The sequence below is a fragment of the Balaenoptera ricei genome, chromosome 15, assembly GCF_028023285.1.
Source record: "Balaenoptera ricei isolate mBalRic1 chromosome 15, mBalRic1.hap2, whole genome shotgun sequence".
Classification (NCBI taxonomy): domain Eukaryota; kingdom Metazoa; phylum Chordata; class Mammalia; order Artiodactyla; family Balaenopteridae; genus Balaenoptera; species Balaenoptera ricei.
Window position 1 is genome coordinate 41,178,911 of NC_082653.1, and position 25,300 is coordinate 41,204,210.

The window sequence follows — 25,300 nt, forward strand, 5'->3', positions numbered from 1 at the left end:
TTCTCTTGTTTTCAAGGTGTTCTCCTTGTCTTTGGCTTTCAGCACTTTTATCATGATGTGTCTATTTGTGGATCTCTTTGCATTTATCCTACTTGAAGTTCATTGAGCCTCCTGAGTGTGTAGATCAAAGTTTTTCAGCAAATTTGAGAAGTTGTTAGCTGCTATTTCTTCAAACATTTTTCCTGCTTCTTTCTCTTTCTCCTCTCCTTCAAATACTTCCACTATGCATACACAGGTGAACTTAAAGGTGTCCCACATTTCCTTGAGGATCTTTACTCTTCATTTTATTTTCTCTCTGTCCCCCACATTGTCTAATCTCTATCAATCTATCAAGTTTGCTAGTTCTTTTTTCTGCTAGTTCAAATCTACTGTTGAGCTCCTCTAATACATTTTTTTAAAAATTTCAGTCATTGTACTTTTCAACTCCAGAATTTCCATTCGGTTCTTTTTTATAATTACTCTCTCTTTATTGATATTATCTATTCCATGAGATATTGTCTTCATACCTCACTTTACTACTTCAAGCATGGTTTCCTTTAGTTATTTGAGCATTTCTGTCTTGGGTGGCTTAAACAACAAACATTTATTTTTAACCATTCTGAAGGCTGAGAAGTCCAAGATCAGGGTGCCAGCATGATTGGATTCTGTTGAGACCCCTCTTCCTGGTTTGCAGATGTCTGTCTTATTGCTGTGCCTTCAAATGGCAAAGAGCAGAGAGAGGAAACTAGTTCTCTCAGGTTTCTTATAAGAGCATTAATCCCACTCATGATTGCTTCACTCTCATGACCTAACTATCTCCCAAAGGCTCCACCTCTTACTATCATCACCATTAGAGGCTAGGATTTCAAATTTTGAATTTGGTGCAGAGACACAAATGTTCAGTCCACAACAATATTTGTGATGGCTACTTTAAAGTCTTTGTTAAATCTGACATCTGGCCCTCCTCTGAGATAGTTTCTGTTGCTAGTTTCCCTCCAAGGCTAGGTCACATGTACCTATCCTTTTTGCTGTCTTGTAATTTTATGTTGAAAACTGGACATTTTAGATGATATAGCAACTTTGCTTACTGATTTCTCTCTCCCCTCTCTGGGGCTTGTTTTTGCTGTTGTTTGATTGCTTATTTGATTTGTGAAATGGCTACACTATTTTGGTGAAGTCTATTTCCCCTGTGATTTGGGGCACATCACATTCTCTTTCTGAGAACTTTTAAAATATTAAGTGTTGGTAATTACTAAATGATCTTTGTTGCCTTGTCTAGCTATGAAGTTTTAAGACTCCAAATGCAGAAATCAATACCCTTATAAAAATGGTCTTAAAAAACAGAAGAGATGAAAGACGTGTAGTCCTTGAGCTCCAGTGAAGACACTTGCTCAGATACTCACATTCACATTTCCTGCTGCTTCATGTGCCCCAACCCTTTCTTCTCATGTCTACTCTTCTAGACATGAGCCTCTCTCTTACCCTTTCTGCAGAGACCTTGGAAGCCATGCATGAAATATTTTGGAGCCAAAGGATGGAAGGACCTCAATTCCTGAATCACTGTTTGGAGGATGGCTGCCACTTAGACTTCATCTATGCAAGAAAGCTTTATCATATTTAGACTTTGAGATTTGGGGGGTTATCTATATTACAGCCAGTATTGCCCTAAATAATAGTTTCATGTTTTTGGAGTCAACCAGCTGCCATTAGCTCCTTAACTGTAACCATGAATCAAATGAAATTAAAGTAAAACATGGAAAATATGACCAGACACTGAGGCAATGGAAGAGATTTTTGGTAATTGACTCTGAATCCACTCTTTGCCTCTGGTAAGGATTCTGGTCTGGTCAGGGCATCTGATTTGGACAGCTGTTCAGGACCAGTCCTGAGCAGGGGAGCTGGATGAGGCCAGGTCACAAATGGTGGTAATCCTCACTCAAATGCCTAGAGAACGGATGTATGGATACCGGGGGTGAAGGGGTGTGGGATGAATTGGGAGAATGGGATTGACATATATACACTATTGATACTATGTATAAAATTGATAACTAATGAGAACTGTATAGCACAGAGAACTCTACTCAATGTTCTGTGGTGACCTAAATGGGAAGGAAATCCAAAAAAGAGGGGATATATGTATACGTATAGCTGATTCACTTTGTTGTACAGCAGAAACTAACACAATATTGTAAAGCAACTATACTCCAATAAAAAGTTTTTAAAAAGTGGGGGGATAGAAGAGCATATCCAAGAGCAAGAGGCCTTCCTGAGACTAGAGCAGAAGGTGATCAGTTACATTAACATGTTTTCTCTCATCCAGTCCCTTCTTTACTCCATTCCTCATCCCTAGAGTTGTTACCCCTATAGATATCAATCTTTCTTCCTTATGTATCCTTCCAGAATTTATGTATGCAATATAAGAAAATAGTTATACATAGTCTTTGTCCTAATTCTTATCCCAAAGACAGGATGTTATACACACTAACCTTTGCTTTGCCCTTTTCATCTAATATATCCTGAAGATCTTTCCACACCATCAAAAAGAGAAACTCGTCTTCCATTTCAACAGCTTAATACTATTCCATTCTGTGGATAAATCATAGTTCATTTAACATCTTTATAATAAGTATGGGTTATCCCCAATAATCTGCTATTACAAACATGCTGCAACAATATCCTTGCACATATGTCATTTTGGTATGTGTGTAGGTGTATTGATAAGATAAATTCCCAGAAGTATGTTGCTGATTTAGAGGGTAAATCCACATGTAATTTTGATAGATATTGCCAAATTGCCCTCAGAAGTGCTGTATTATGTACTTCTACCAGCAATATTTGAGAGCATCTATTTCAATACAGTATATCAAAGTTTTAGACATTTGCTTAACAAGCAAGTGAAAAACATAGTATTCAGAGTAGGTTATATAAAGGTATGAAGGAGGCTGGAGGAACTATGGCATCATTGTGGCTCAGCATTACCAGACCCATTATTTTTTAAGGAAGCCTAAACTCTAGGGAGCTCTGATTTAATCCAACATCCTTAATTTGGCACATGAAGAAACTGTGACCCCAATAATCTAGGGGACTGGTTCAAGACTACATAGGAGGTTAGTGTGCCAGGGCCAGCATCTGATATCCTTCTTTCAGTTCACTGCACTTCTAATGCTTCTGGAAGGCAGAATAATGACCCACAAATATGCTCATGCCCTAATCCCCATAACCTGTAATATGTCGCTTACATGACAAAAGGGACTTTGCAGATGTGATTACAGTATGGACCTTACAATGGGGATATTATCTTGGATTGCTTAGTTGGGCCCAATCTAATCACAAGAGCTCTGAAAAGTGGAGAACCTTTCCCTGCTGTAGCCAGAAGAAGTATGTGGGAGAGACAGGGCTAAGGAGATGAGTCAGGGATTTAAAGCATGAGAGGGACTCAACCCAGCTGTCATTGGCTTTGAAGATGGAGGAAGGGGGCCAGGAGCCAAGGAATGTCAGTGAAAGCTGAAAACAACCTCCAGCCAGCAGCCAGAAAGGACATGGCGATCACATTCTTATAGCCTCATGGAACAGAATCCTACCCACAACCTGAATGAGCTGGAAACAAACTTTCCCCTGGCACCTCTCACAAGGAATGTAGCCCTGCCACCATCTTGATTTTGACCCATGGGAGATGGAGAAAAGAAATCAACCAAAGTCTTGTGATTGACAGAATTGTGAGATAATAATCTTGTGTTCCTTTAAGCTGCTAAGTTTGTGGTAATTTTCTAGGGAGCAATAGAAAACTACTACACTGCTCCACACTGTCTCTTCCATGTCACCATGAGGAGCCCTCATTTACTCATTTAAAAAATATTTATTGAGGACCTATTATGTGCCAGGCACTGTCTCAGGTGCTGGAGGGATAGTGTGAGTAACACAAAAATGCCCTGTTTTCAGGGAGAATACTTTCACATGGAGGAAGACACATAAACCAAACAAATATGTTAGTTACATGGTAAATTAGAAAGTGAGGAGATTGGTTCAAGATGGTGGAGTAGAAGGACGTGCTCTTACTCTCTCTTGTGAGAGCACTGGGGTCATGGCTAACTGCGGAACAGTCATTGACAGGAGGACATGGGAACCCACCAAAAAGGATACCCCACATCCAAAGACAAAGGAGAAGACAGTGAGACGGTAGGAGGGGAGCAATCACAATAAAATCAAATCACACAACTGCTGGGTGGGTGACTCACAAACTGGAGAACACTTATACCACAGAAGTCCACCCACTGGAGTGAAGGTTCTGACCCCACATCAGGCTTCCCAACCTGTGGGTCCAGCAATGGGAGGAGGAATTCCTAGAGAATCAGGCTTTGAAGCCAGCTGGATTTGATTGCACAACTTTGACAGGACTGGGAGAAACAGAGACTCCAATCTAGGAGGGCACACACAAAGTAGTGTGTGCATCAGGACCCAGAGGAACAAGCAGTGACCCTATAGGAGACTAAAACAGACTTACCTGCTAGTGTTGGAGGGTCTCCTGCAGAGGCAGGGGGTGGCTGTAGCTCACCACGGGGACAAGGACACTGGCAGCAGAAGTTCTGGGAAGTACTCCTTGGTGTAAGCCCTCCAAGAGTTCACCATTAGGCTCACCAAAGAGCCCAGGTAGGCTCCAGTGTTGGGTTGCCTCAGGCCAAAAAACCAACAGGGAGGGAACCCAGCCCCACCCATCAGCAGACAAGAGGATTAAAGTTTTACTGAACTCTGCCCACCAGAGCAACAGCCAGCTCTACCCACCACAAGTCCCTCCTATCAGGAAACTTGCACAAGCCTCTTAGATAGCCTCATCCACCAGAGGGCAGACAGCAGAAGTAAGAAGAACTACAATCCTGCAGCCTGTGGAACAAAAACCACATTCACAGAAAGACAGACAAGATGAAAAGGCAGAGGGCTATGTACCAGATGAAGGAACAAGATAAAACCCCAGAAAAACAACTAAACGAAGTGGAGATAGGCAACCTTCCAGAAAAAGAATTCAGAATAATTATAGTGAAGATGATCCAGGACCTCGGAAAAAGAATGGAGGCAAAGATTGAGAAGATGCAAGAAAAGTTTAACAAAGATTTAGAAGAATTAAAGAACAAACAAACAGAGATGAACAATACAATAACTGAAATGAAATATACACTAGAAGGAATCAATAGCAGAATAACTGAGGCAGAAGAACGGATAAGTGACCTGGAAGACAGAATGGTAGAATTCACTGCTGTGGAACAGAATAAAGAAAAAAAAAATGAAAAGAAATGAAGACAGCCTAAGAGACCTCTGGGACAACATGAAATGCAACAACATTCGCATTATAGGGGTCCCAGAAGGAGAAAAGAGAGAGAAAGGACCCGAGAAAATATTTGAAGAGATTATAGTTGAAAACTTCCCTAACATGGGAAAGGAAATAGCCACCCAAGTCCAGGAAGTGCAGAGTCCCATACAGAATAAACCCAAGGAGAAACACACCGAGACACATAGCAATCAAACTGGCAAAAATTAAAGACGAAGAAATTATTGAAAGCAGCAAGGGATAAACGACAAATAACATACAAGGGAACTCCCACAAGGTTAACAGCTGATTTCTCAGCAGAAACTCTACAAGCCAGAAGGGAGTGGCATGACATATTTAAAGTGATGAAAGGGAAGAACCTACAACCAAGATTACTCTACCTGGCAAGGATCTCATTCAGATTCAATGGAGAAATCAAAAGCTTTACAGACAAGCAAAAGCTAAGAGAATTCAGCACCACCAAACCAGCTCTCCAACAAATGCTAAAGGAACTTCTGTAAATGGGAAACACAAGAGAAGAAAAGGACCTACAAAAACAACCCAAAACAATTAAGAAAATGGTAATAGGAACATACATATCGATAATTACCTTAAACGTGAATGGATTAAATGCTCCAACAAAAACACACAGGCTTGCAGAAAGGATACAAAAACAAGACCCATAAATACGCTGTCTACAAGAGACCCACTTCAGACCTAGGGACACATACAGACTGAAAGTGAGGGGATGGAAAAAGATATTACATGCAAACAGAAATCAAAAGAAAGCTGGAGGAGCAATACTCATATCAGATGAAATAGGCTTTAAAATAAAGAATGTTATAAGAGGCAAGGAAGGACACTACATAATGATCAAGGGATCAATCCAAGAAGAAGATATAACAATTATAAATATATATGCACCCAACATAGGTGCACATCAATACATAAGGCAACTGCTAACAGATATAAAAGAGGAAATTGACAGTAACACAATAATAGTGGGGGACTTTAACACCTCACTTTCACCAATGGACACATCATCCAAACAGAAAATTAATAAGGAAACACAAGCTTTAAATGACACAGCAGAACAGATAGATTTAATTGATATTTATAGGACATTCTATCCAAAAAGAGCAGATTACACTTTCTTCTCGAGTGCTCATGGAACATTCTCCAGGATAGATCACATCTTGGGTCACAAATCAAGCCTCAGTAAATTTAAGAAAATTGATATCATATCAAGTACCCTTTTCTGACCACAACGCTATGAGAGTAGAAATCAATTACAGGGAAAAAACCATAAAAAACACCAACACATGGAGGCTAAACAATACGTTACTAAATAACCAAGAGATCACTGAAGAAATCAAAGGGGAAATCAAAAAATACCTAGAGACAAATGACAATGAAAACACAATGATCCAAAACCTATGGGATGCAGCAAAAGCAGTTCTAAGAGGGAAGTTTATAGCAATACAAGCCTACCTCAAGAAACAAGAAAAATCTCAAATAAACAATCTAACCTTACACCTAAAGGAACTAGAGAAAGAAGAACAAACAAAACCCAAAGTTAGTAGAAGGAAAGGAATCATAAAGATCAGAGCAGAAATAGATGAAATAGAAACAAAGAAAACAATAGCAAAGTTCAATAGAAATAAGCTGGTTCTTTGAGAAGATAAACTAAATTGATACACCTTTAGCCAGCCTCATCAAGAAAAAGAGGGAGAGGTCTCAAATCAATAAAATTAGACATGAAAAAGAAGTTACAATGGACACCGCAGAAATACAAAGCATAATAAGAGACTACTACAAGCAATTCTATGCCACTAAAATGGACAATCTGGAAGAAATGGACAAATTCTTAGAAAGGTATAACCTTCCAAGACTGAACCAGGAAGAAATAAAAAATATAAATAGACCAATCACAAGCACTGAAATTGAAACTGTGATTAAAAATCTTCCAACAAACAAAAGCCCAGGACCAGATGGCTTCACAGGTGAATTCTACCAAACATTTAGAGAAGAGCTAACACCCATCCTTCTCAAACTCTTCCAAAGAACTGTGAAGGAAGGAACACTCCCAAACTCATTCTACGAGGCCACCATCACCCTGATACCAAAACAAGACAAAAATACTACAAAAAAAGAAAATTACAGACCAATATCAATGATGAATATAGATGCAAAAATCCTCAACAAAATACTAGCAAACAGAATCCAACAACACATTAAAAGGATCATACACCATGATCAAGTGGGATTTATCCCAGGGATGCAAGGATTCTTCAATATATGCAAATCAATCAATGTGATATACCATATTAACAAACTGAAGAATAAAAACCATATGATCATCTCAATAGATGCAGATAAACCTTTTGACAAAATTCAACACCCATTTATGATAAGAACTCTCCAAAAAGTGGGCATGGAGGGAACCTACCTCAACATAACAAAGGCCATATACAATATACCCACAGCAAACATCATTCTCAATGGTGAAAAACTGAAATCATTTCCTCTAAGATCAGGAGCAAACAAGGATGTCCACTCTCACCACTATTATTCAACATAGTTTTGGAAGTCCTAGCCATGGCAATCAGAGAAGAAAAAGAAATAAAAGGAATACAAACTGGAAAAGAAGAAGTAAAACTGTCACTGTTTGCGGATGACATGATACTATACATAGATTATCCTAAAGATGCCGCCAGAAAACTACTAGAGCTAATCAATGAATTTGGTAAAGTTGCAGGATACAAAATTAATGCACAAAAATCTTTTGCATTCCTATACACTAATGATGAAAAATCTGAAAGAGAAATTAAGGAAATACTCCCATTTACCATTGTAACAGAAAGAATAAAATACCTAGGAATAAACCTACCTAGGGAGACAAAAGACCTGTATGCAGAAAACTATAAGACACTGATGAAAGAAATTAAAGATGACATAAACAGATGGAGATATACCATGTTCTTGGATAGGAAGAATCAGTAGTATGAAAATGACTATACTACCCAAAGCAATCTACAGATTCAATGCAATCCCTATCAAATTACCAATGGCATTTTTCACAGAACTAGAACAAAAAATCTTAAAATTTGTATGGAGACACAAACGACCCCAAATAGACAAAGCAGTCTTGAGGGAAAACAACGGAGCTGGAGGAATTAGAGTCCCTGACTTCAGACTACACTACAAAGCTACAGTAGTCAAGAGAATACGGGACTGACACAAAAACAGAAATATAGATCAATGAAACAGGATAGAAAGCCCAGAGATAAACCCACGCACCTATGGTCAACTAATCTATGACAAAGGAGACAAGGATATACAATGGAGAAAAGACAGTCTCTTCAATAAGTGGTGCTGGGAAAACTGGACAACTACATGTAAAAGAATGAAATTAGAACACTCCCTAACACCATACACAAAAATAAACTCAAAATGGCTTAGAGACCTAAATGTAAGACCAGACACTATAAAACTCTTAGAGGAAAACATAGGAAGAACACTCTTTGACATAAATCACAGCAAGATCTTTTTTGGTCCACCTCATAGAGTAATGGAAATAAAAACAAAAATAAACAAATGGGACCTAATGAAACCTAAATGCTTTTGCACAGCAAAGGAAACCATAAACAAGACGAAAAGACAACCCTCAGAATGGGAGAAAATATTTGCAAACGAATCATCGGACAAAGAATTAATCTCCAAAATATATAAACAGCTCATACAGCTCAATATTTAAAAAAAATAATAATAAGCATCTGCTTTTGTGTTGCTGGGAACCTGGATGCAGCATGTCTTGAAAGGAACATGTTGAGAGGCCTCATGCCGAAGGAGAGGCCTTGAGCTGACACGAGGGAAGGAAGTTCAGTTGGCCCAGCCCCCAGTTCGCCCTCTAACTAAGTTCAGCACACCAGTGACTACCAGTGAGAGCAGCAGGAAAACCACTCAGAGAAGCCAAGTCTCACTGACAGAGTTGTGAGCAAATAAAACAGTTGTTGTCATAGCTGCTCAGGTTTGGGGCGGTTTGTTATTCTGTGATACGTGAAAAAAAGAACCCAAGAATTTTGGTCTGAGTATCCAGAAGAATAGAGTGAGCATTAGCTAGATGGAGTAGGCAGCTAGTTAACAGGTTTGCGGGGAAATCTTGGGTGGAAAGATTAAAATCTTACTACTTCTAAATGGAAAAAAACATTTGTTTTTTCTTAATAGAGTAGAAGAACAATATCCTCTGTCTCTGAAGCACTGCTGGATTTTCCAAGGTGAGAAAAGGCCATTTTAGGAGAAACTCTTTGGATCTTCAAGATAATAGCCACAGCAGAGGGTAAAGAAATTGTTTAGATTCTTTTCTTTCCAGCTTCTGAAGCTCTGTTGACAATCAGTGAAACCCCCATGGTAGTTTGAGGTAGAGAAACCCTCGCCCAGTTTTTCTGGCTTTGCCACTGTGGTTTCAGGGCTTCAACGACTCTACCATGTAAAGGAAAAACCACGGTGCTTGCTTTCCCTCCCGCTTTCCACAACTGGTCACGAAGAACCGCCCTGGGCTTGGCTGATAGGCTTCTGAAAGCTGAGTGTGCAGCCTTGGAGGACGGCCCTTGCCAGTTTTCGATGTAATCCTTCCTGTGGCCGTACACTTCAGAGACAGCAGCGTGTGGGAAAAGAAAAACTGCCTGGTCAATTTGGTTAGCCTGTGGGTCTCTGATGATACACATCTGGGCTAATACCTTGTGAATTTTCCGCAAATGAAGTGTTGGGGAAAGGCAATGTATTGCTTAAGAATTCTAACTCTCCCAGAATAAATATTAATGTAAAAGGATTGCTTGTATGTTGCCAACCTCCCGCTCACTCACTCCTACCTGTAGCCCACGACATTCACCCACCCACACCTCCTTCCCACATTTACCAGCTAAAGTTAAATTCACCGTACACACAAAGGCTTATCTTCTGGGTTCAACCTTTTCTTGGGCCAGTTCCTGGGAGGGAGGAGTGGCTTCCATCCCTCATCCCTCTGTAGATCCTCCACCCCGTGACCCACCACTGCAACCCTAAGCAGGGCAAGGAGATGAGGCATCACGGCACAAAGGGATTCACAATGTTGAGCAATTATAGGGTTTATGTCAGAGTAAAGTTGATGGGTTTGACTTAATAAACATTTTGTTTTAAGAAAAATGTTAGGAGGCAATGCTTAAAAATTTAATCATATACCAAAGGGGAAAGGAAGGTGAGGGATAAATTAGGAGTTTGGGATGAACGGATTCACACTACTATATATAAAATAGATTATCAACAAGGACCTACTGTATAGCACAGGGAACTATACTCAATATTTTGTAATAACCTGTAAGGGAACAGAATCTGAAAAAGAATATATGTGTACCTGAATCACTGTGCTGTACACCTGAAACTAACACAACATTGTAAATCAACTATACCTCAATTAGAAAAAAAGAAATGTGAAAAAGAAATTTAACCATAAAATTATGTTAAGGATATCCAGGCTTGAGAGATGGCATCCTGGAAACAGGTGTCATATGAGGTTGTTATAGCCTGGTCAACATGTAGATGTGTTCACACCACAGGGACGCTGACAACACTGCTTTGGTCTCTTCAAGTCATAACGCACCTCTGGCCATGGTTTCTTCCAGTTACCATTAACACAATTCCAGGCCATCTCCCCTAAGGCGTCCATCAACCCATGACGACCTGCTGCTGTTCAGCTTCTGTTCATTCCCACCTCCTTAAAAGCTTTCTCCCGCCTTCAGGGGTCTGATGACTGTCAGCACTGACTTAGTCACAAACGTCCACCTTCGTGGTACTACCAGCCTTATCACCTGGAGAATGTCCACCGGATGTTACGGATGAAGACAGCTCATGAGGAGCACAGGCAGGAGGAGAGTCCCCGGGGTGGGGGGGTGGCAGCGGGTGCACTAGCAGACCAGTGAGTCTACCCTCTGCAGGGGAGAGTATGAAGGCCCTCCGAGGCTTCATGACCAAAAGCATATGGAACAGAATGAAGCTTAGTTTCAAGTTCCTCAGCAGCAACCCCAAGACAAGGAGTCGAGAGCAAGTAGTCCATCTGGGAGATGATTCCGGGAAACACAGGTTGGGGGTGGGGAAGTGTACAGGGAAGGGAAGAAAGCCAATACAAGGTGCATTTATAAGTCAGTGACCACAGGGGGCAACTGAAGTTTAAAATCTCTCAAAAACAGTGTGAAACACATGCCTCGGAATTACCCCACCCAAGGAGCAAGGGAGCTCCTTGTACATTTATACACCAACTTCTGTTCATCACTTGTTGAGAGCTGCTTCTGGGGGCGCTGGTTCCCTGGACTTCTGGCCCGCTGCGTGCAGGGGGACAGAGCAGCTTTCCACGGTTCCAGAGAAAGTCCTCGGGCACAGAGGTGCAGATGTGAGCCTGTAAAAGTTGTCTGGGGCTCTGTGAAACAGAAGATCCATGGGCAATGACAGTGATCTGTCCCGGGACACCTGCTGAGTTGGCTAAGACCTTACCTCAGTGCTCATTGCATGGACCTGTGGCCTCAGAGAATGGATGCTGAAAATGTACTGTCAGTACTGTGATTAGTTTATAAAAGTTTTAGGATAAAATATATGTATTCATATCCATATATGAATTAGCTAAACCAGCATTGTATGGGGAAGCAGTAAATGAGGTATGTGTAACCCTATAGGTTTGGACAGCTTTCCATGACATTATTAAGTGAAAACTGAAGGTTATATAACCCCACTTGGGGGTTCAATACAATCCCATTTTTGTGTTAAAAGCACAGAAAATTTATATATGAGAAGAGTCTTTAAGAATAGAAGCTAAGGGACTTCCCTGGTGGTCCACTGGTTTAGACTCCACGCTTCCATTGCAGGGTGCATGAGTTTGATCCCTGGTCGGGGAACTAAGATCCCACAAGCCTCGCGGCTTGGCCAAAAAAGAAAAAAAAAAAAGAATAGACGCTAAAGGTTACAAGGTTACAAAAGTGTTAATAACTGTTGTCTCTAGGGAAGTGGGGTTATGAGTTAAATTTTTTCTTGCTTTTCTTTATTTTCTAAGTTTTTGTAATAAGCATGGATTGCTTTTATAACCATGACCAGATTTTTAAAAATTCACAATAATTAAATATAATTTCAAGATATGAGAATAGTTCCAGCACTTTTCTAAATCTTCCTTTCTTCCTTCCCTCACACCCTCCATCTTTTACAACAGAGTAACCTTACTTATTTCAGGTAACTGGTGTGAACATCACCACTCTCAAACATGGGAGAAGATGAAGAATTTGGCACAAAAGGCTTTTGAGCAACCAAAAGAGATGTCCTCACGTCTATAAACTGAAACTCATCCATTTTGCTCACAGACAAGCATCTCAGACTAGCATCAGGGGCTTGTTTATACGTTCTTCGTACACAGTTCTAACAGACATTGGCATCTGCGTTCAAGTTCACATTTAGAAGAGGCATTTAGACGATAAGAAAGGGCCCGCCACAGGCAGACACACAGGAAGCAGGGAGAGGTGGCAGAGGTGACAAGCGAGGACAGAGCCCAGATAAGGCTGCCACACCTGTCAGTCAGCACAGGGACTCCTTAGGGTAGAGCACACACCCTCCGCCTCCTCACCGAGTGCGGAAGACATCCCTGTTTCCAAACTCAGAGCAGGATCACAGTGACAGCCTTGAGGAATCCAGGCCAGGCTTAACTGTACCCAAGAGAACCAAACATCCAACGCTCAGGCCTTAAAATGAAATAGAATACAGGCCTATAGTTAGGATCATCCACATTAAAAGTGGGCACCTTCAAACACAGCTTCAGAGTCTTGGTGATACAGGCCAGACTAGGGAATGAGGTTACATTCTTATCTGTTTCTATCTTTCCTACTTTTGTGTGAAACGAAGTTGATTTTATATCTGTCAGTACCTTCTGGTTCCAGTATCTCTTCTTTAACATCTGATCTTATAATTAAGATTTCTTGCCTCCATGACCCTTTGACTTTTTTTTCCTCCTGGTTTCATAATATTCCTTAAATTAAAAAAAAATTAGAAATTGGAGACTAAAGTCCTAACAAACTGTTTTTGGAGGGGCTGTGTTCTTTTATACTGACCATTTTAATCTCTTCATAAAAGGGGTGTTTAACAAGCCCAAACTTTTAAATATGAACAGAATAAAGTCAAAAGGAGATGAAAGAAATGGCATTCCTGGTGAAATAGGTCAGATGATTTTCAGACTCCAAAGTGTCCTGATAGTTTTATGTGATCCAATCCAGTTCCTGAAAAAACCCTGCCAACAGGTAACAGGTCTTTGAAAGCTTTTGAAGCCAAAGGCTCCCCACCAACCAGCCCATCTCTTACTAAGTTCTCAGCCTCATTAAGAATGAGAAACAGATACCACGGCACCAACCTGTCTATGAGAACACAGCGAGACAAATGTAATTGCCTGTACGAGGAATATAAGTCAGCAACTCCCAAAGCATTCATATTTACACCCACTCCATTTTGGTTGTCTTTCCTTTATAATTTGCCCATACATCCATGTCAAGTGTATAATTTCATCTGGGGCTTTATCAGTTACCGCCCAGAGCCATGATTATATGGTGCAGGGAACTTCCTCCCCCTGAGTGAGTCTATCTTTAGTATCTTCTTAATAGCTACTTCTTACATGTAAAATCAAAAGGAAAGTCTTGGTTTTCTTATGTGGCTCCAGAATCACTAAATATAACATTTAGAAGCAATTTATCAACTGAAACCATTGACTTTTCAGCTGCCACTGAATGCCACTGCATTTCTCAAAGCAAAGTGTTCTTATTCCTTCCCTTGGTTATTTTTTATCAAATTACAATGAAAATTTTAGGGACTTCTGTATTGACCATTCAATCATGTACTAAGTTCATCTTCCGTCTTGCTGGTGTCCAGCCTAATTACACAGAGATGAAACTGAATTTTGAATACTCAGAACCACAGCAAGAGGCATAAAGGTATGATTTCCGGAAGAAGTAACTTTTTACAAACAAAAAACGGCTCTCCAATCTACGATTCAAAAGATAATTTATTAGTCTGAGAAGAGGAGTCACACACTATACCCAGTAATATGTTTCTTTTATTTTTGTGCCTTTATCTTAAAAATATATTTAAACAAGAAACAAAGATAATATTGAATTTTCCCATAAATTTTGCTTTCTTATTTACAGTGTTACATTGTAAATAACATTCCATTATACACAAATTAAGGACTGTGCATTACTGTATGTTCTCTTTACATATTCTTTCATAATATAGTACACACAGCTCGAAGCTATGTAGTATTTAAGCTTAGAAAAGCTTGAGGAAAGAAGTACAAACTTTATCAATAAGACTATTACTTAAAAAGGTTCTGACCTTAATTCTCTGCTAGATTGTTTCACTGAAACCATTCTTTGTTAAAGAAAAATGCCCCATATGAGGGATGAGAACAACAGTTTAAGTTACCATAGGATCCACTTAAACTGGCTAACAAATAAAAACACTTTGTTACTAGCACTGTTATCAAATGGAGCATGGCCACTGTCAGTCATTTCAACAAGTAGATTTACTCTGCAGTTCCGACACGTTATATCAAAGACAGTTGGTACCTCTTTGTGAAATCAACAATGTTTCCTGCAACTTTAGGTTTTACTTGTAAACAATTAAAGCACACATTTTGGGAAGATGATTTAATCATTCCTGGTCTGAGGTTACACAATAAGGAGGAGTTTCTATTTCACCGAAGGAGAAGCAAGCATACACACTGCGTGTGCGCACGGGCACGCACACACACGCACGCACACACACGCACACGCACGCACACACGCACACACAGAGTCCCGCTCATCTGCCCAAGACGCGCGTGTCACCAAGCGCTAACTACAGCAGCACTAGTGTCGCAAGCGATGCACGAGGCTGCGACAGGAATTATAAAACGAGGGAGATAAAACATCCAACTTCGGTTAAAACCCTGCGAAGCTCGGGTTCTGAAATGCCGCTCAGATGCTCTGTGTTCAGCCTGAAGGTTCAGCTCACTGGGCTCTCCAGGCGGCAGACCCCACCTTCAATCGCCACGGACTGTCCGGCTACCGCACCGGGAGGGAGTCTGGAAATGTGAGTCTGCAGAGGAGGAGACGGAAGACTGTTAGAGGTGCCAGCTGTGTCCCCCTGACGTGTGACAAAGGCGGAGAAAACACCAGAGCATCTTGGCTTCTCTTTGCTTCTGAGCATCTACAGGCTGTGCCGGCGGGTAACTCAGGTGCAGACAGATCCTGTTCGTCCAAATCTCAGGGGATATTAACTGAGTACCTACTACCTGCCAAACACAGCACTGGTAGCTGGAGATAGAGACCGGGACAGCCCAGGCCCCCAGGAGCACAGAGCTTACAGTTTACTCACACTCAGAACAAGAGTGGTTTTAAGGCCAGCTGTATTGAGCATATTCCAGTTACCTGAAAACTACCAGTTGATATACATTTTGTCCTCTAAACATTCAGAGCAACTAAGAATACCCGATTCATGTTTATTCCCTCAATTTAATCCTTAAAGGATTTAAATAGCTTACAAAAATCAGATCACTCAACAACCTCAAGTAAGTGAGGCAATGAAAAAAAAAAAAAGAAAAAGAAGAACTTACAAAAATGAGTTAAAGACAGGCGTGAGTCAACACACAAAATCTAGCCTGAGTTCTGTCCCCGTGCTGGAGGCAGACTGCTGCCCTGTCTCAGAGCTTCCCAGTGGCCAAGATCAGACAGGGGTCCACATGGTATAACGGGATCACACAAACCAACCGCTCAAAGGAGAAAACCGTTCCCGGCACAGAGTCCAAGGAGCCATTCCTCTTGCAGGGCTTCACCCACAGCAGGTACCGTGTATAGTGGATGAGTGAAGACAGCGGTTGTACAACAAGGAGTTTTATAGGGCTGAGCATTACAGCATCACTCAAAGGAGACCAGCAGGAAAAGCTCTTCCACAAGGGGTCAGGACCACGTCAGCCAGGAATTCCTTTTTTTGATGATCTGGCTTAATCCGGGGATAGATAAATGTCGGAGTTTCTAAGAAGAACAGAGAGACTGTATATCCTTCAGGTAATCCTCTCTTATTCTGCTTCTCCACACAAGCTTTTCCTGAGGACTGAACCCAAGGGAGTTCAAGTCCCAGAGCGAACTTGCTGGATGCAGCTGGTGAGGTGGCCAAGCCTGGGGTGGGTCTGACATCCTCTCACGCAACCAAAAATAAAGCAAGCATATGCTTTAGATGGAGCAACAGGTAAGCTACCTGGTTTTAGTTTGATGGTGGGTACTGTTCTTGGGTCTCACTGCACAAGTCCCATTAGAGGAGCTTACGTAAGTCAGCAATTTGGAAAGCTCTGGAGAACAGAAAATGTTCTCTGGGTACTTAGTGTTTCTGTGTGCAAGGCAGGAAGCCACCTGTAACCTCCAGGAGGGAGGCCCGTCAACTTTGGGGTGGAGAGCTGGGCAAGGCAGTCCATGTGGCATCTCCTGGGAGGTGAGTATCACTGAGTTTGGTCACCAGGCTCATGCCTCTGGGCACCCTGTCCCAGAATCTGGCCTTGTTATTGCATCTGAAGGCTGTTTAGTACATCTTATTACATTTTATAAGTACGGATATATTATACCTGAGAAGTCCACAGTAAGACACACTTGTGGATCTTTCATTTCTTGTGATGTCCTATTAACCTAGCGGGAGAAGTTTGAAGAGAACGTGTTGTTTGATTCTGCTACCCAGCAGCCCTTGTCACATCAGGCACAAAACACTCAGATTCACAACTCCCAGGGCTCAGTGTTGATGGGGCCCTTTTATTCTTTCAGGGATTCATTAACATGAGGTCAAAGAATTTTTTCCTCAGGCATCATTCATCGAATAAAAAAAAAAAGTTCTAAACAAAGACAATCCCTGAGAGAGGAGAAGCCCCTTAGTCTATCTCATCTCTCATCTCACCCTCCTCAGCCATGAAACAGTCACAAGGCTAGGACAGGACAGGGATCAAGAATGTAGAAAACAACATGGTGGTTCCTCAAAAAATTAAACATAGAATTATCATACGATCCAACAATTCCACTTCAGGGTATATATCCAAAACAAGTAAAAGCAGGGACTCATATTTTTGTACACAATGCTCATAGCAGCATTATTCACAATAGCCAAAAAGTAGAAGCAACCCAAATGTCCATCAACAGATAAATAAACAAAACATGGTCTATACATACAGTGGTATATTATTCAGCTTTAAAAAGAAATGACATTCTGACACATGGTACAACATGGATCAACTTTGAAGATACTAAGCTCAATGAAATAAGCCAGACACAAAAGGACAAATATTGCAGGATTCCACTTATATGAGGTACCCAGAAGTCAAATTCACAGGACAGGAAGCAGAATGGCGGTTGCCAGGGGCTGGGGGTAGGTAGAATTACGGAGTCATTACTTAATAGGCACACAGTCTCAGTTTGAGAAGGTGAAAAGTTCTGGAGATGGATGGTGGTGATGGTTGCACAACAATGTGAATGTACTAAATGCCACTGCATAGTACACCCAAAATGGTTAAAATAGTAAATTCTATGTTATGTATATTTTAGCACAATTAAAAAAAAAAAAAAAAGAAGAAAGCAGAAATGACCATTTTCTTCCTGGTCCAGAACTGTATGCTATAAGATGGCATTAAGAGAAGGGGTTAGCTAGGAATGAATCCATGCAGACCCCAATGGAGAAGCATTAACACCAGGTTCTGTTCACACATAGGTTGAAAATTTCCAATCAGGTTACTTAAGATATCTGTCCCTAAAAGTGAAGCTCATAGGAAACTCCATCCTCACGTTTCCCAGAGATTCAGAGAGAATACAATGAGACTTCCTGGTAGGCCTGGTGGTCCAGGCACCAGAGGCAACAGAGAATAAATTAATTGTTAAAAGATCAAAGAGCGACCATATGTCCAAGCAGACAGTCTGCAACTTGACCAGGGGGATGTCAGTCTTAAAGCAACTGATTTTTCTGCTGAGCATGAAAAAGACCCAGGACTAGAAGGAAGAAACTGCTGTCCCACAGACCAGGGGACTTGATAGCAATCCTCTGAGATTTACAAAAACACAGATGGCCAATCCAAACTTACCTCTAACACTCCTATCCCCACCAAGTTTACGACAGAAAAACATCTAAATAAACTGAGCTAAACCACAAAGTGTCAAGGAGAGTTAGGAAGGAAAAGAAAAAAGAACTGGAAAAGATGACAAAGGTCTTGAGATATTTATTAAGGGTACATGGGCAAAATACTTCAAAAATACATTGAGATTTGTATAAATTGAGCGGTTTACATAAGACAGAAATGCTCAACCAGACAAACAAGTTGTTAAGATTAACTTCTCAGGATTACTGCTTCCCTAAATTATCATCTAGTCAAGGGGGATTTTGCAATTACAAAACACACTGGCATGATTTTGGTGTTGAGGGGAATAGAATGGTTAACCGTCCAAATGTATGTCAACACTTCACCAGTTTCATCAATCAACATGGTCTTCTGACTCATCGGAAAATAAGTAACCTTGGCCTGAAAAAGTTTGAGCCAAGATGTATTTGAAGCTTTCTGTGGAAATTTCAATGGAGCATCAAATCATATTATAAACAGTGGGGGCTGTTTAAGGGAATATTTTATATGAGTGTTTATCTCTAAAAGTTCTTTTGGAGAAGTGGGTTTGAATTCCTTGAGCCTAAAAATGTCTGTGGACAGTTCACCACTGTCTACGATGAACTTGTATGCCAGCATTTAAAAGTGCAATAAAGTATTTTATATTGGGTGTGTAAGGACTGTGCAGACTCTAGGGTGTCCTAGAAGCATAAGACCTTAACAAGGTGTCTTTAAAACCATTTAAGTAGCAGTGTACTTGTATTGGAATTTGGAACTAATGAGAAATAGCACATGAAGTGATGTGTGCCACTACCGGGCCCGGCAGAAAATCTTACAAACCATTCTCCATGCGCTTTCTCTGATGACCTGAGGCCTAGGTGATGTAAGGAGCTTGGGACCCTGAATCATAATTTGGATAAGAGCCCTCTGCCAATCAGAAACCCCAATTTGTATTTTATGTGAATGAGAAACATGCTTCTTATTGTGTTTGAACAACTATACACATATATTCTGGGGTTTGCTTGCTACAGCAGCTGGAGTTATCTTTAACAACGATTCCATCCGGGCCTCTGCACTTACTAGCTATGTAACCTCTGCTGGTTACTTAACTTTTCGGGACCCCACCTCTAAAATAGCTATACAGTAAGTCCCCTACATATGAACCTTCAAGTTGTGAACTTTCAAAGATGCGAACGTCTGTTCACATGTAATCACATAAGTTAGTTCATGCGTCTGGCGTATTTTGTCACATGCGTGCATCCTCTACAAGTGGTTGTGTTTTTGTGTACTTTACTGTACAGTACTGTATAGAGTACTGTAGTACAGTATCTTTATTTCAAGCCCAGGATGTCCAGAAGCAAGCGTAAAAGCAGCGGTGATGTAGCTCGTACTGCTAAGAAGCTCCAAGCGATAACAATGGAAAAAAAAGTGAAAATAATTGAGAGAGTGGAGCGAGGCGAAAAGATGGTAGACGTCGCTCATTCTTATAACATGAATCATTCAACCATCGGCACGATTCTGAAGAATGAGGACAAGATCATGGAACATGTGAAGTCTGCTGTGCCGATGATGTCAACAATAATATCGAAGAAGCGTGGAAAAGTGATGGAGGAGATGGAGAAACTTCTCAGTGTGTGGATGCAGGATCACATCAGTGTCGAGTCCCGCTCAGCTTAATGTTGATTCAAGAGAAAGCCAAAAGCCTTTATGAAGACTTGAAGGATAAACATGGTGAAGAATCAGAGGGTGCATCTTTTAATGCCAACCATGGCTGGTTTCATCGGTTCAAGGCTAGAGCCAACCTTCACAACGTAAAAGTAAGTGGCGAGGCAGCAAGTGCAGATACGGTAGCTGCCCGGTAGCTGCCTGGGAATTTCCTGAAATGCTTCGAGAAATTATTGATGAAGGCATGTATCTACCTGAGCAGGTTTTTAATGTGGATGAGACAGGACTGTACTGCAAGAGGATGCCAGACCGAAGTTACATCAGTAAGGAGGAAAAGTTGATTCCAAGCTATAAAGCAGCAAAGGATAGGCTAACTCTGTTGTTTGGTGGCAATGCTTCTGGCGAACCAAAGAGATACACAATGCAGGAAATGGCAAGGGGATTTTCTTTATTTGAGGAGGCACTGTTAGTTTTTGAGGCACAGGACCTAAACGTAGAATGGTACAAGAAGGCTGCAGCAGCCGTTCAGAATGCAATCCAGTGCCTCTGTGTCTTCTATGACGAGAAAAAAAGAGCTACTACCCAGACATTACTGGATCGTTTTTTCAAGAGGGTAGATAGAACTGAATCCAGAAAGGAACCAGAACCTGTGGCACTAATGTCAGGCGTGAGTGAAATTGCAGCTTGCCCTCCATCTCCTATTGCTGACGATCCTTCAGCTCTACCATCTCCCACCTCCTCTCCCTCCTCCAGTCAGTAACTCTTCTTGCCTGTTCACTCGATGCCAGCCCCTGTATGCCAGCTGTTGTACTGTACTACTGTACTTTTCAATGTACCATACTGTAAGATTAAAAATGTTTTCTTTATTTTTTGTGTTTTTTTATGTTATTTGTGTGAAAAGTATTATAAACCTATTATAGTACAGTACTATCTAGCCGATTGTGTTAGTTGGGTACCTAGGCTAACTTTTTTGGACTTAAGAACAAGGTGGACTTTACGAACTCACTCTCGGAACAGAACTCATTCGTATGTAGGGGACTTACTGTAAGAGCATTTGTCGTCAGGTTGACAGGCTGCATGCAATGAGAGCACGTGTCAACACATCAGATTCTTATTATTCAAACAGACATATAGCCATAGCACAAAACATTATACAGCACAATATCTATTACACATTATTTGATGTCCCGGAATTGGGTAATTCTATTTGAAATGTTTGATAGTCTTCAAAAATAGAATGAGATATTTTAATGAAAAATTAGCTGCATGCTAAAAGGTAAGGTTGAAGAAAATGGACATTTTTAGGCCAATATTTTTGATGCTGCTGTTTTGCTCTCACTGATACAATAATTAACAATTGCTGAGTATTTACTGACTACTAAGGGCTTTGTATATACCTGCTTGCTGTATCATTAATCTTCGATGGCTCAAAAACAATCAGCTCAGCATGCCTGGGTGCTACAGAGAAAACCAAACTGGTCGAATACTGGCAAATTACCTTCTAAGAACATGTCATGTTGTTGGGAAGACAAGTAAGGCCATATGAGATGACTAGAAAACCATTAACAAAGGCACGTGACCATACACTCAGAGGGTATAACACTCCAATGTGTGTTTTCCAACACTACCAAGCAATTAACTCTGTGGGTACTGATTGGGTGTCCTACAATTTAACTCAGTCCTGACACCGTCTACCAGGAGATAGAGCCCACAGGTCAAGAGCTCAGTCCCACAAGACTGTCTCCCCACCATGCCAGATACCGATCGCAAGTTCAGGCTGTCACCTGCACTTCTGGCCCATGGCTATAAATTAGCTATAAATGAGAGGTTCCCACCACCCCCTCCTCAGGTTTGATTAATTTGCTAGAGTAGCTCACGGAATTCAGGAAAACAGTTTACATTATTGTAAAAGGATATAATTTAGAAACAGCCAGATAGAGAAGAGATGCATAGGCAAGGAAGGTAGGAAGAGGCTTGGAGCTTCCATGCCTTCTCTGAAGGCACCACTCCCCAAATCTCCACACGTTCACCATCTCAGAAGCCCTCTGAACCTTGTGTTTCGGGGGATTTTTATGGAGGCGTTGTTACATAGGTATGATTGACTACATTACTGGTCATTGGTGACTGAACTCAATCTCTAGTCCCTCTCCCCTCCCCATAGGTCAGGGGGTGGGGCTGAAATTTCCAACCCTCTAGTCACACGGTTGTTTCCCCTGGTAACTAGACCCCAGGCTTAGGTTACCTTGGGGTTTTCCAAAAGTCACCTCATTAAAATAAACCCAGGTGTGCTTGAAAGGGGCTTGCTATGAGTAACAAGATACCCATTTCACCTTTACGGCTCTGAAATGATTTCAGAAACTGAGGACTAGAGAACAAACATTATAACAAAAGATGCTCCTATTGCTATTATCACTTGGGAAATTCCAAGGGTTTGGGGAGCGGTGAGTCAGAAACCCTGGAGGAAGAACAAATATGTACTTCTTATGCTAAATCACAGTATCACAGACACCCAACCACAAATGCCAATGAAGTCAAGAGAGGGCGAGCATGGATGTGGATCAAGGAGGTGGGGCAGGCTCTCCGGAGGCCATGGCACTGGACGGCAAATAGGACTGGAGGGCAGTGTTGGGCCTGAGTAAGGGAGAGCTGACAAGTTTGCTTGGTTTGAGCCACACAGTGTTTCCAACTTCTAAAAATATTAATAGAAAATATTTTAAAATGGGGAAATTGCATACAAGGATCTTGATTTCTAGATACTCTTGAAAAATCTGGCAACCCTTGCATTCCCTCACCAGAGTAAAGTCGCAGCTACCTTCTTTAGAAGGGCATTTTCGGCAATAATTTCCCACTGGTGGGGCTGTGTTCTGCCTATGCTGTGTGCTCAGACGGCCCTAACATCTGTGATCATCTTTCAGTGCGGTTACTATTATTGGTCCATTGGGTTCAGATGGTGGCAGCCCGATCCTCCCATCAACCTTTGCCTAATGGTTTTGTAACCACAGAATCAGTCCCAGACTGGGCCTATCCTGTTGCTAACAAGATACTGAGTTGTTTTTCAGAGACAACAGAACAAAACCTCAAGTCATGCAGCAGAAGCATGTAGAGGAGATTTGAACCTCAAACAACCTGGAACCAAAGCTGTTCCCCCCACCCCCTCCAAAGAACCAGGGCCTGACCTGAACCTGAACTCCAGAGCCCTTTCAGAAGTGAAGGGTCTGCTGTCCAGGAAGGTCCGGTGCTGAAGCCCATCTACCACACCTTACCACAAATGGCTAAGCTCCAAAGCCCTCCAATCAAAATCTGCCCCACTGGAAGGGGAAGCTGGGACGAAGTGAGAGAGTAGCATTGACATAACTACCAAATGTAAAATAGATAGCTAGTGGGAAGCAGCCGCATAGCACAGGGAGATCAGCTCGGTGCTTTGTGACCACCTAGAGGGGTGGGATAGGGAGGGTGGGAGGGAGACGCAAGAGGGAGGGGATATGGGGATATATGTATATGTATAGCTAATTCACTTTGTTATACAGCAGAAACTAACACACCATTGTAAAGCAATTATACTCCAGTAAAGATGTGAAAAAATAAATAAAAATTAAAAACCTGCCCCACCAGTGCTCCTGCACGCCAACCCTCCTCCCCTAACTCATAAAACTTTGACTGAACCCCAGATGGGGAGACAAATTTAAGCTGTGTTTCCTGTCTCCTTGCCTGTCAACCTTGCAATCAGCTTCTGCAACAGTTTTAGCAGCCACTGATAATCATTGCCTAGACCCCATTATTTCAAGAGTTACCAACGGGTGGTTTCCTAATTCTATCACTGTCAATACATTAATAGCTGGAATTCTTCTATATAGAACTTTCTCAACTTTTTGGTATTCCACAATAAAGTGCATATAAGAAAGGAAGGATAAACACTTGATTCATTTTCTTCCTTTTCAGGGTTCAGAATAATAAACCTCCAAAAGCAGCCAAATGCTTTCCCCTCATCATTTTTTGTGATGTTAAGAAGGCAGTTTTGTTTGAAGGAAGATGGTAAGAGATTACAGAGGGAGCACACTTTGGGGGAAAAATAGGGATGGAAGAAGAAGGTACAGCGTCTTCTTCATTCACACCAGCCAAAGGCGAACTCTCCTATGTTTAAAAGACAAAAATAAAAGAATTCTGAGAGCTGCTTTTAAACTGCCACTATGAAAAAAAACTGGCTGGACTGACTTGCTAGCTGTGTTTCGGATGACTAATTTGTAGGCTCACCTGTTTTAAGTCAAATATAGTACCTGCAGGATGAGTAGTAGCTCCTTTTGGGCTGACACAAAATGAGTATTGTTGTCAGTTAAACTAGTTAAGTTCGCTCAAGATCAGTTTTACTCTTTAGCAGAAAGTTCTCTTCTCAAAGATAATCGAGGGTTAGCACAGCATATTAGTCTGCTAGGGTTTCCATAACAAAATTATTTTCCCACAGTTCTGGAGGCTGGAAGTCCAAGATCAAGGCATCAGTAGGGCTGGTTTCTTCTGAGGCCTCTCTGTGTGGCTCACAGATGGCTGTCTTCCCCCAGTGTCGTCACATGGCCTGTTCTCTGTGTGTGCAAATCCCTGGCATTTCTTCTTATAAAGACGTCCTATTGGATTAGGGCCCTGTCCTTATGACTTCATTTGACCATAATCACCTCTTTAAAGGCCCCATCTCCAAATATAATCACAGTGGGGGTTAGGGCTTTAAGATAAGAATTTGGTGGGGACAGAATTCAGTCCATAATAGATACAGAGTAAAACCTGACAATGCCCCATATGCTGTGGACTGCATTCGTTCTCTGGCTGAAATCCTCCTGCCCTTCCTTTGGCTCATTCCTCTCCATCTCCACTTGGCCTCCTCGCTGTTCCTCAACCACGCAGCATATTCCCGCCTCAAGGCCATTACATGTGCTGTTCTCACTGCCCAGAAAGCTCTTCCATCCAATGCCCAGGTGGCTCACTTGCTCATTTCTGCCAGATCTTTACTCAAAAGCCGCCTTTGGGGGAAGGTTTACATTGGCCACTCACCTGAATTTCACTACCACCCTCTCTGCCTCAACGTTTCCTATGTCATTACCATATCTAACCAGCCATCCATTTTGCTCCTTTATCCCATTCATTGCCTGTCTCCTCCACTGGGACAAAAGCTCCACAAGGGCGAGGAGTTTTATCTGTTCATTGCTGTTCCC

The 25,300-nt window shown here is 41.5% G+C and overlaps 1 protein-coding gene across 6 annotated transcripts in view; it reads right to left on the bottom strand.

Moving 5' to 3' along the window:
• TASP1 (taspase 1) overlaps positions 1–25,300 on the bottom strand; it is a 371,502-nt gene that overhangs the window by 116,279 nt on the left and 229,923 nt on the right. For 4 of the 6 annotated variants that reach the window (XM_059897547.1, XM_059897553.1, XM_059897551.1 and 1 more), the window contains one exon: positions 14,462–15,412. The exons of the other annotated variants lie outside the window; for them this stretch is intronic. In XM_059897547.1, the coding sequence (XP_059753530.1) occupies positions 15,320–15,412 (93 nt within the window). In that variant the 3' untranslated portion in view covers positions 14,462–15,319. Of the gene's footprint in view, positions 1–14,461; positions 15,413–25,300 lie in introns of those variants that run through there. 6 annotated transcript variants of the gene reach the window in all.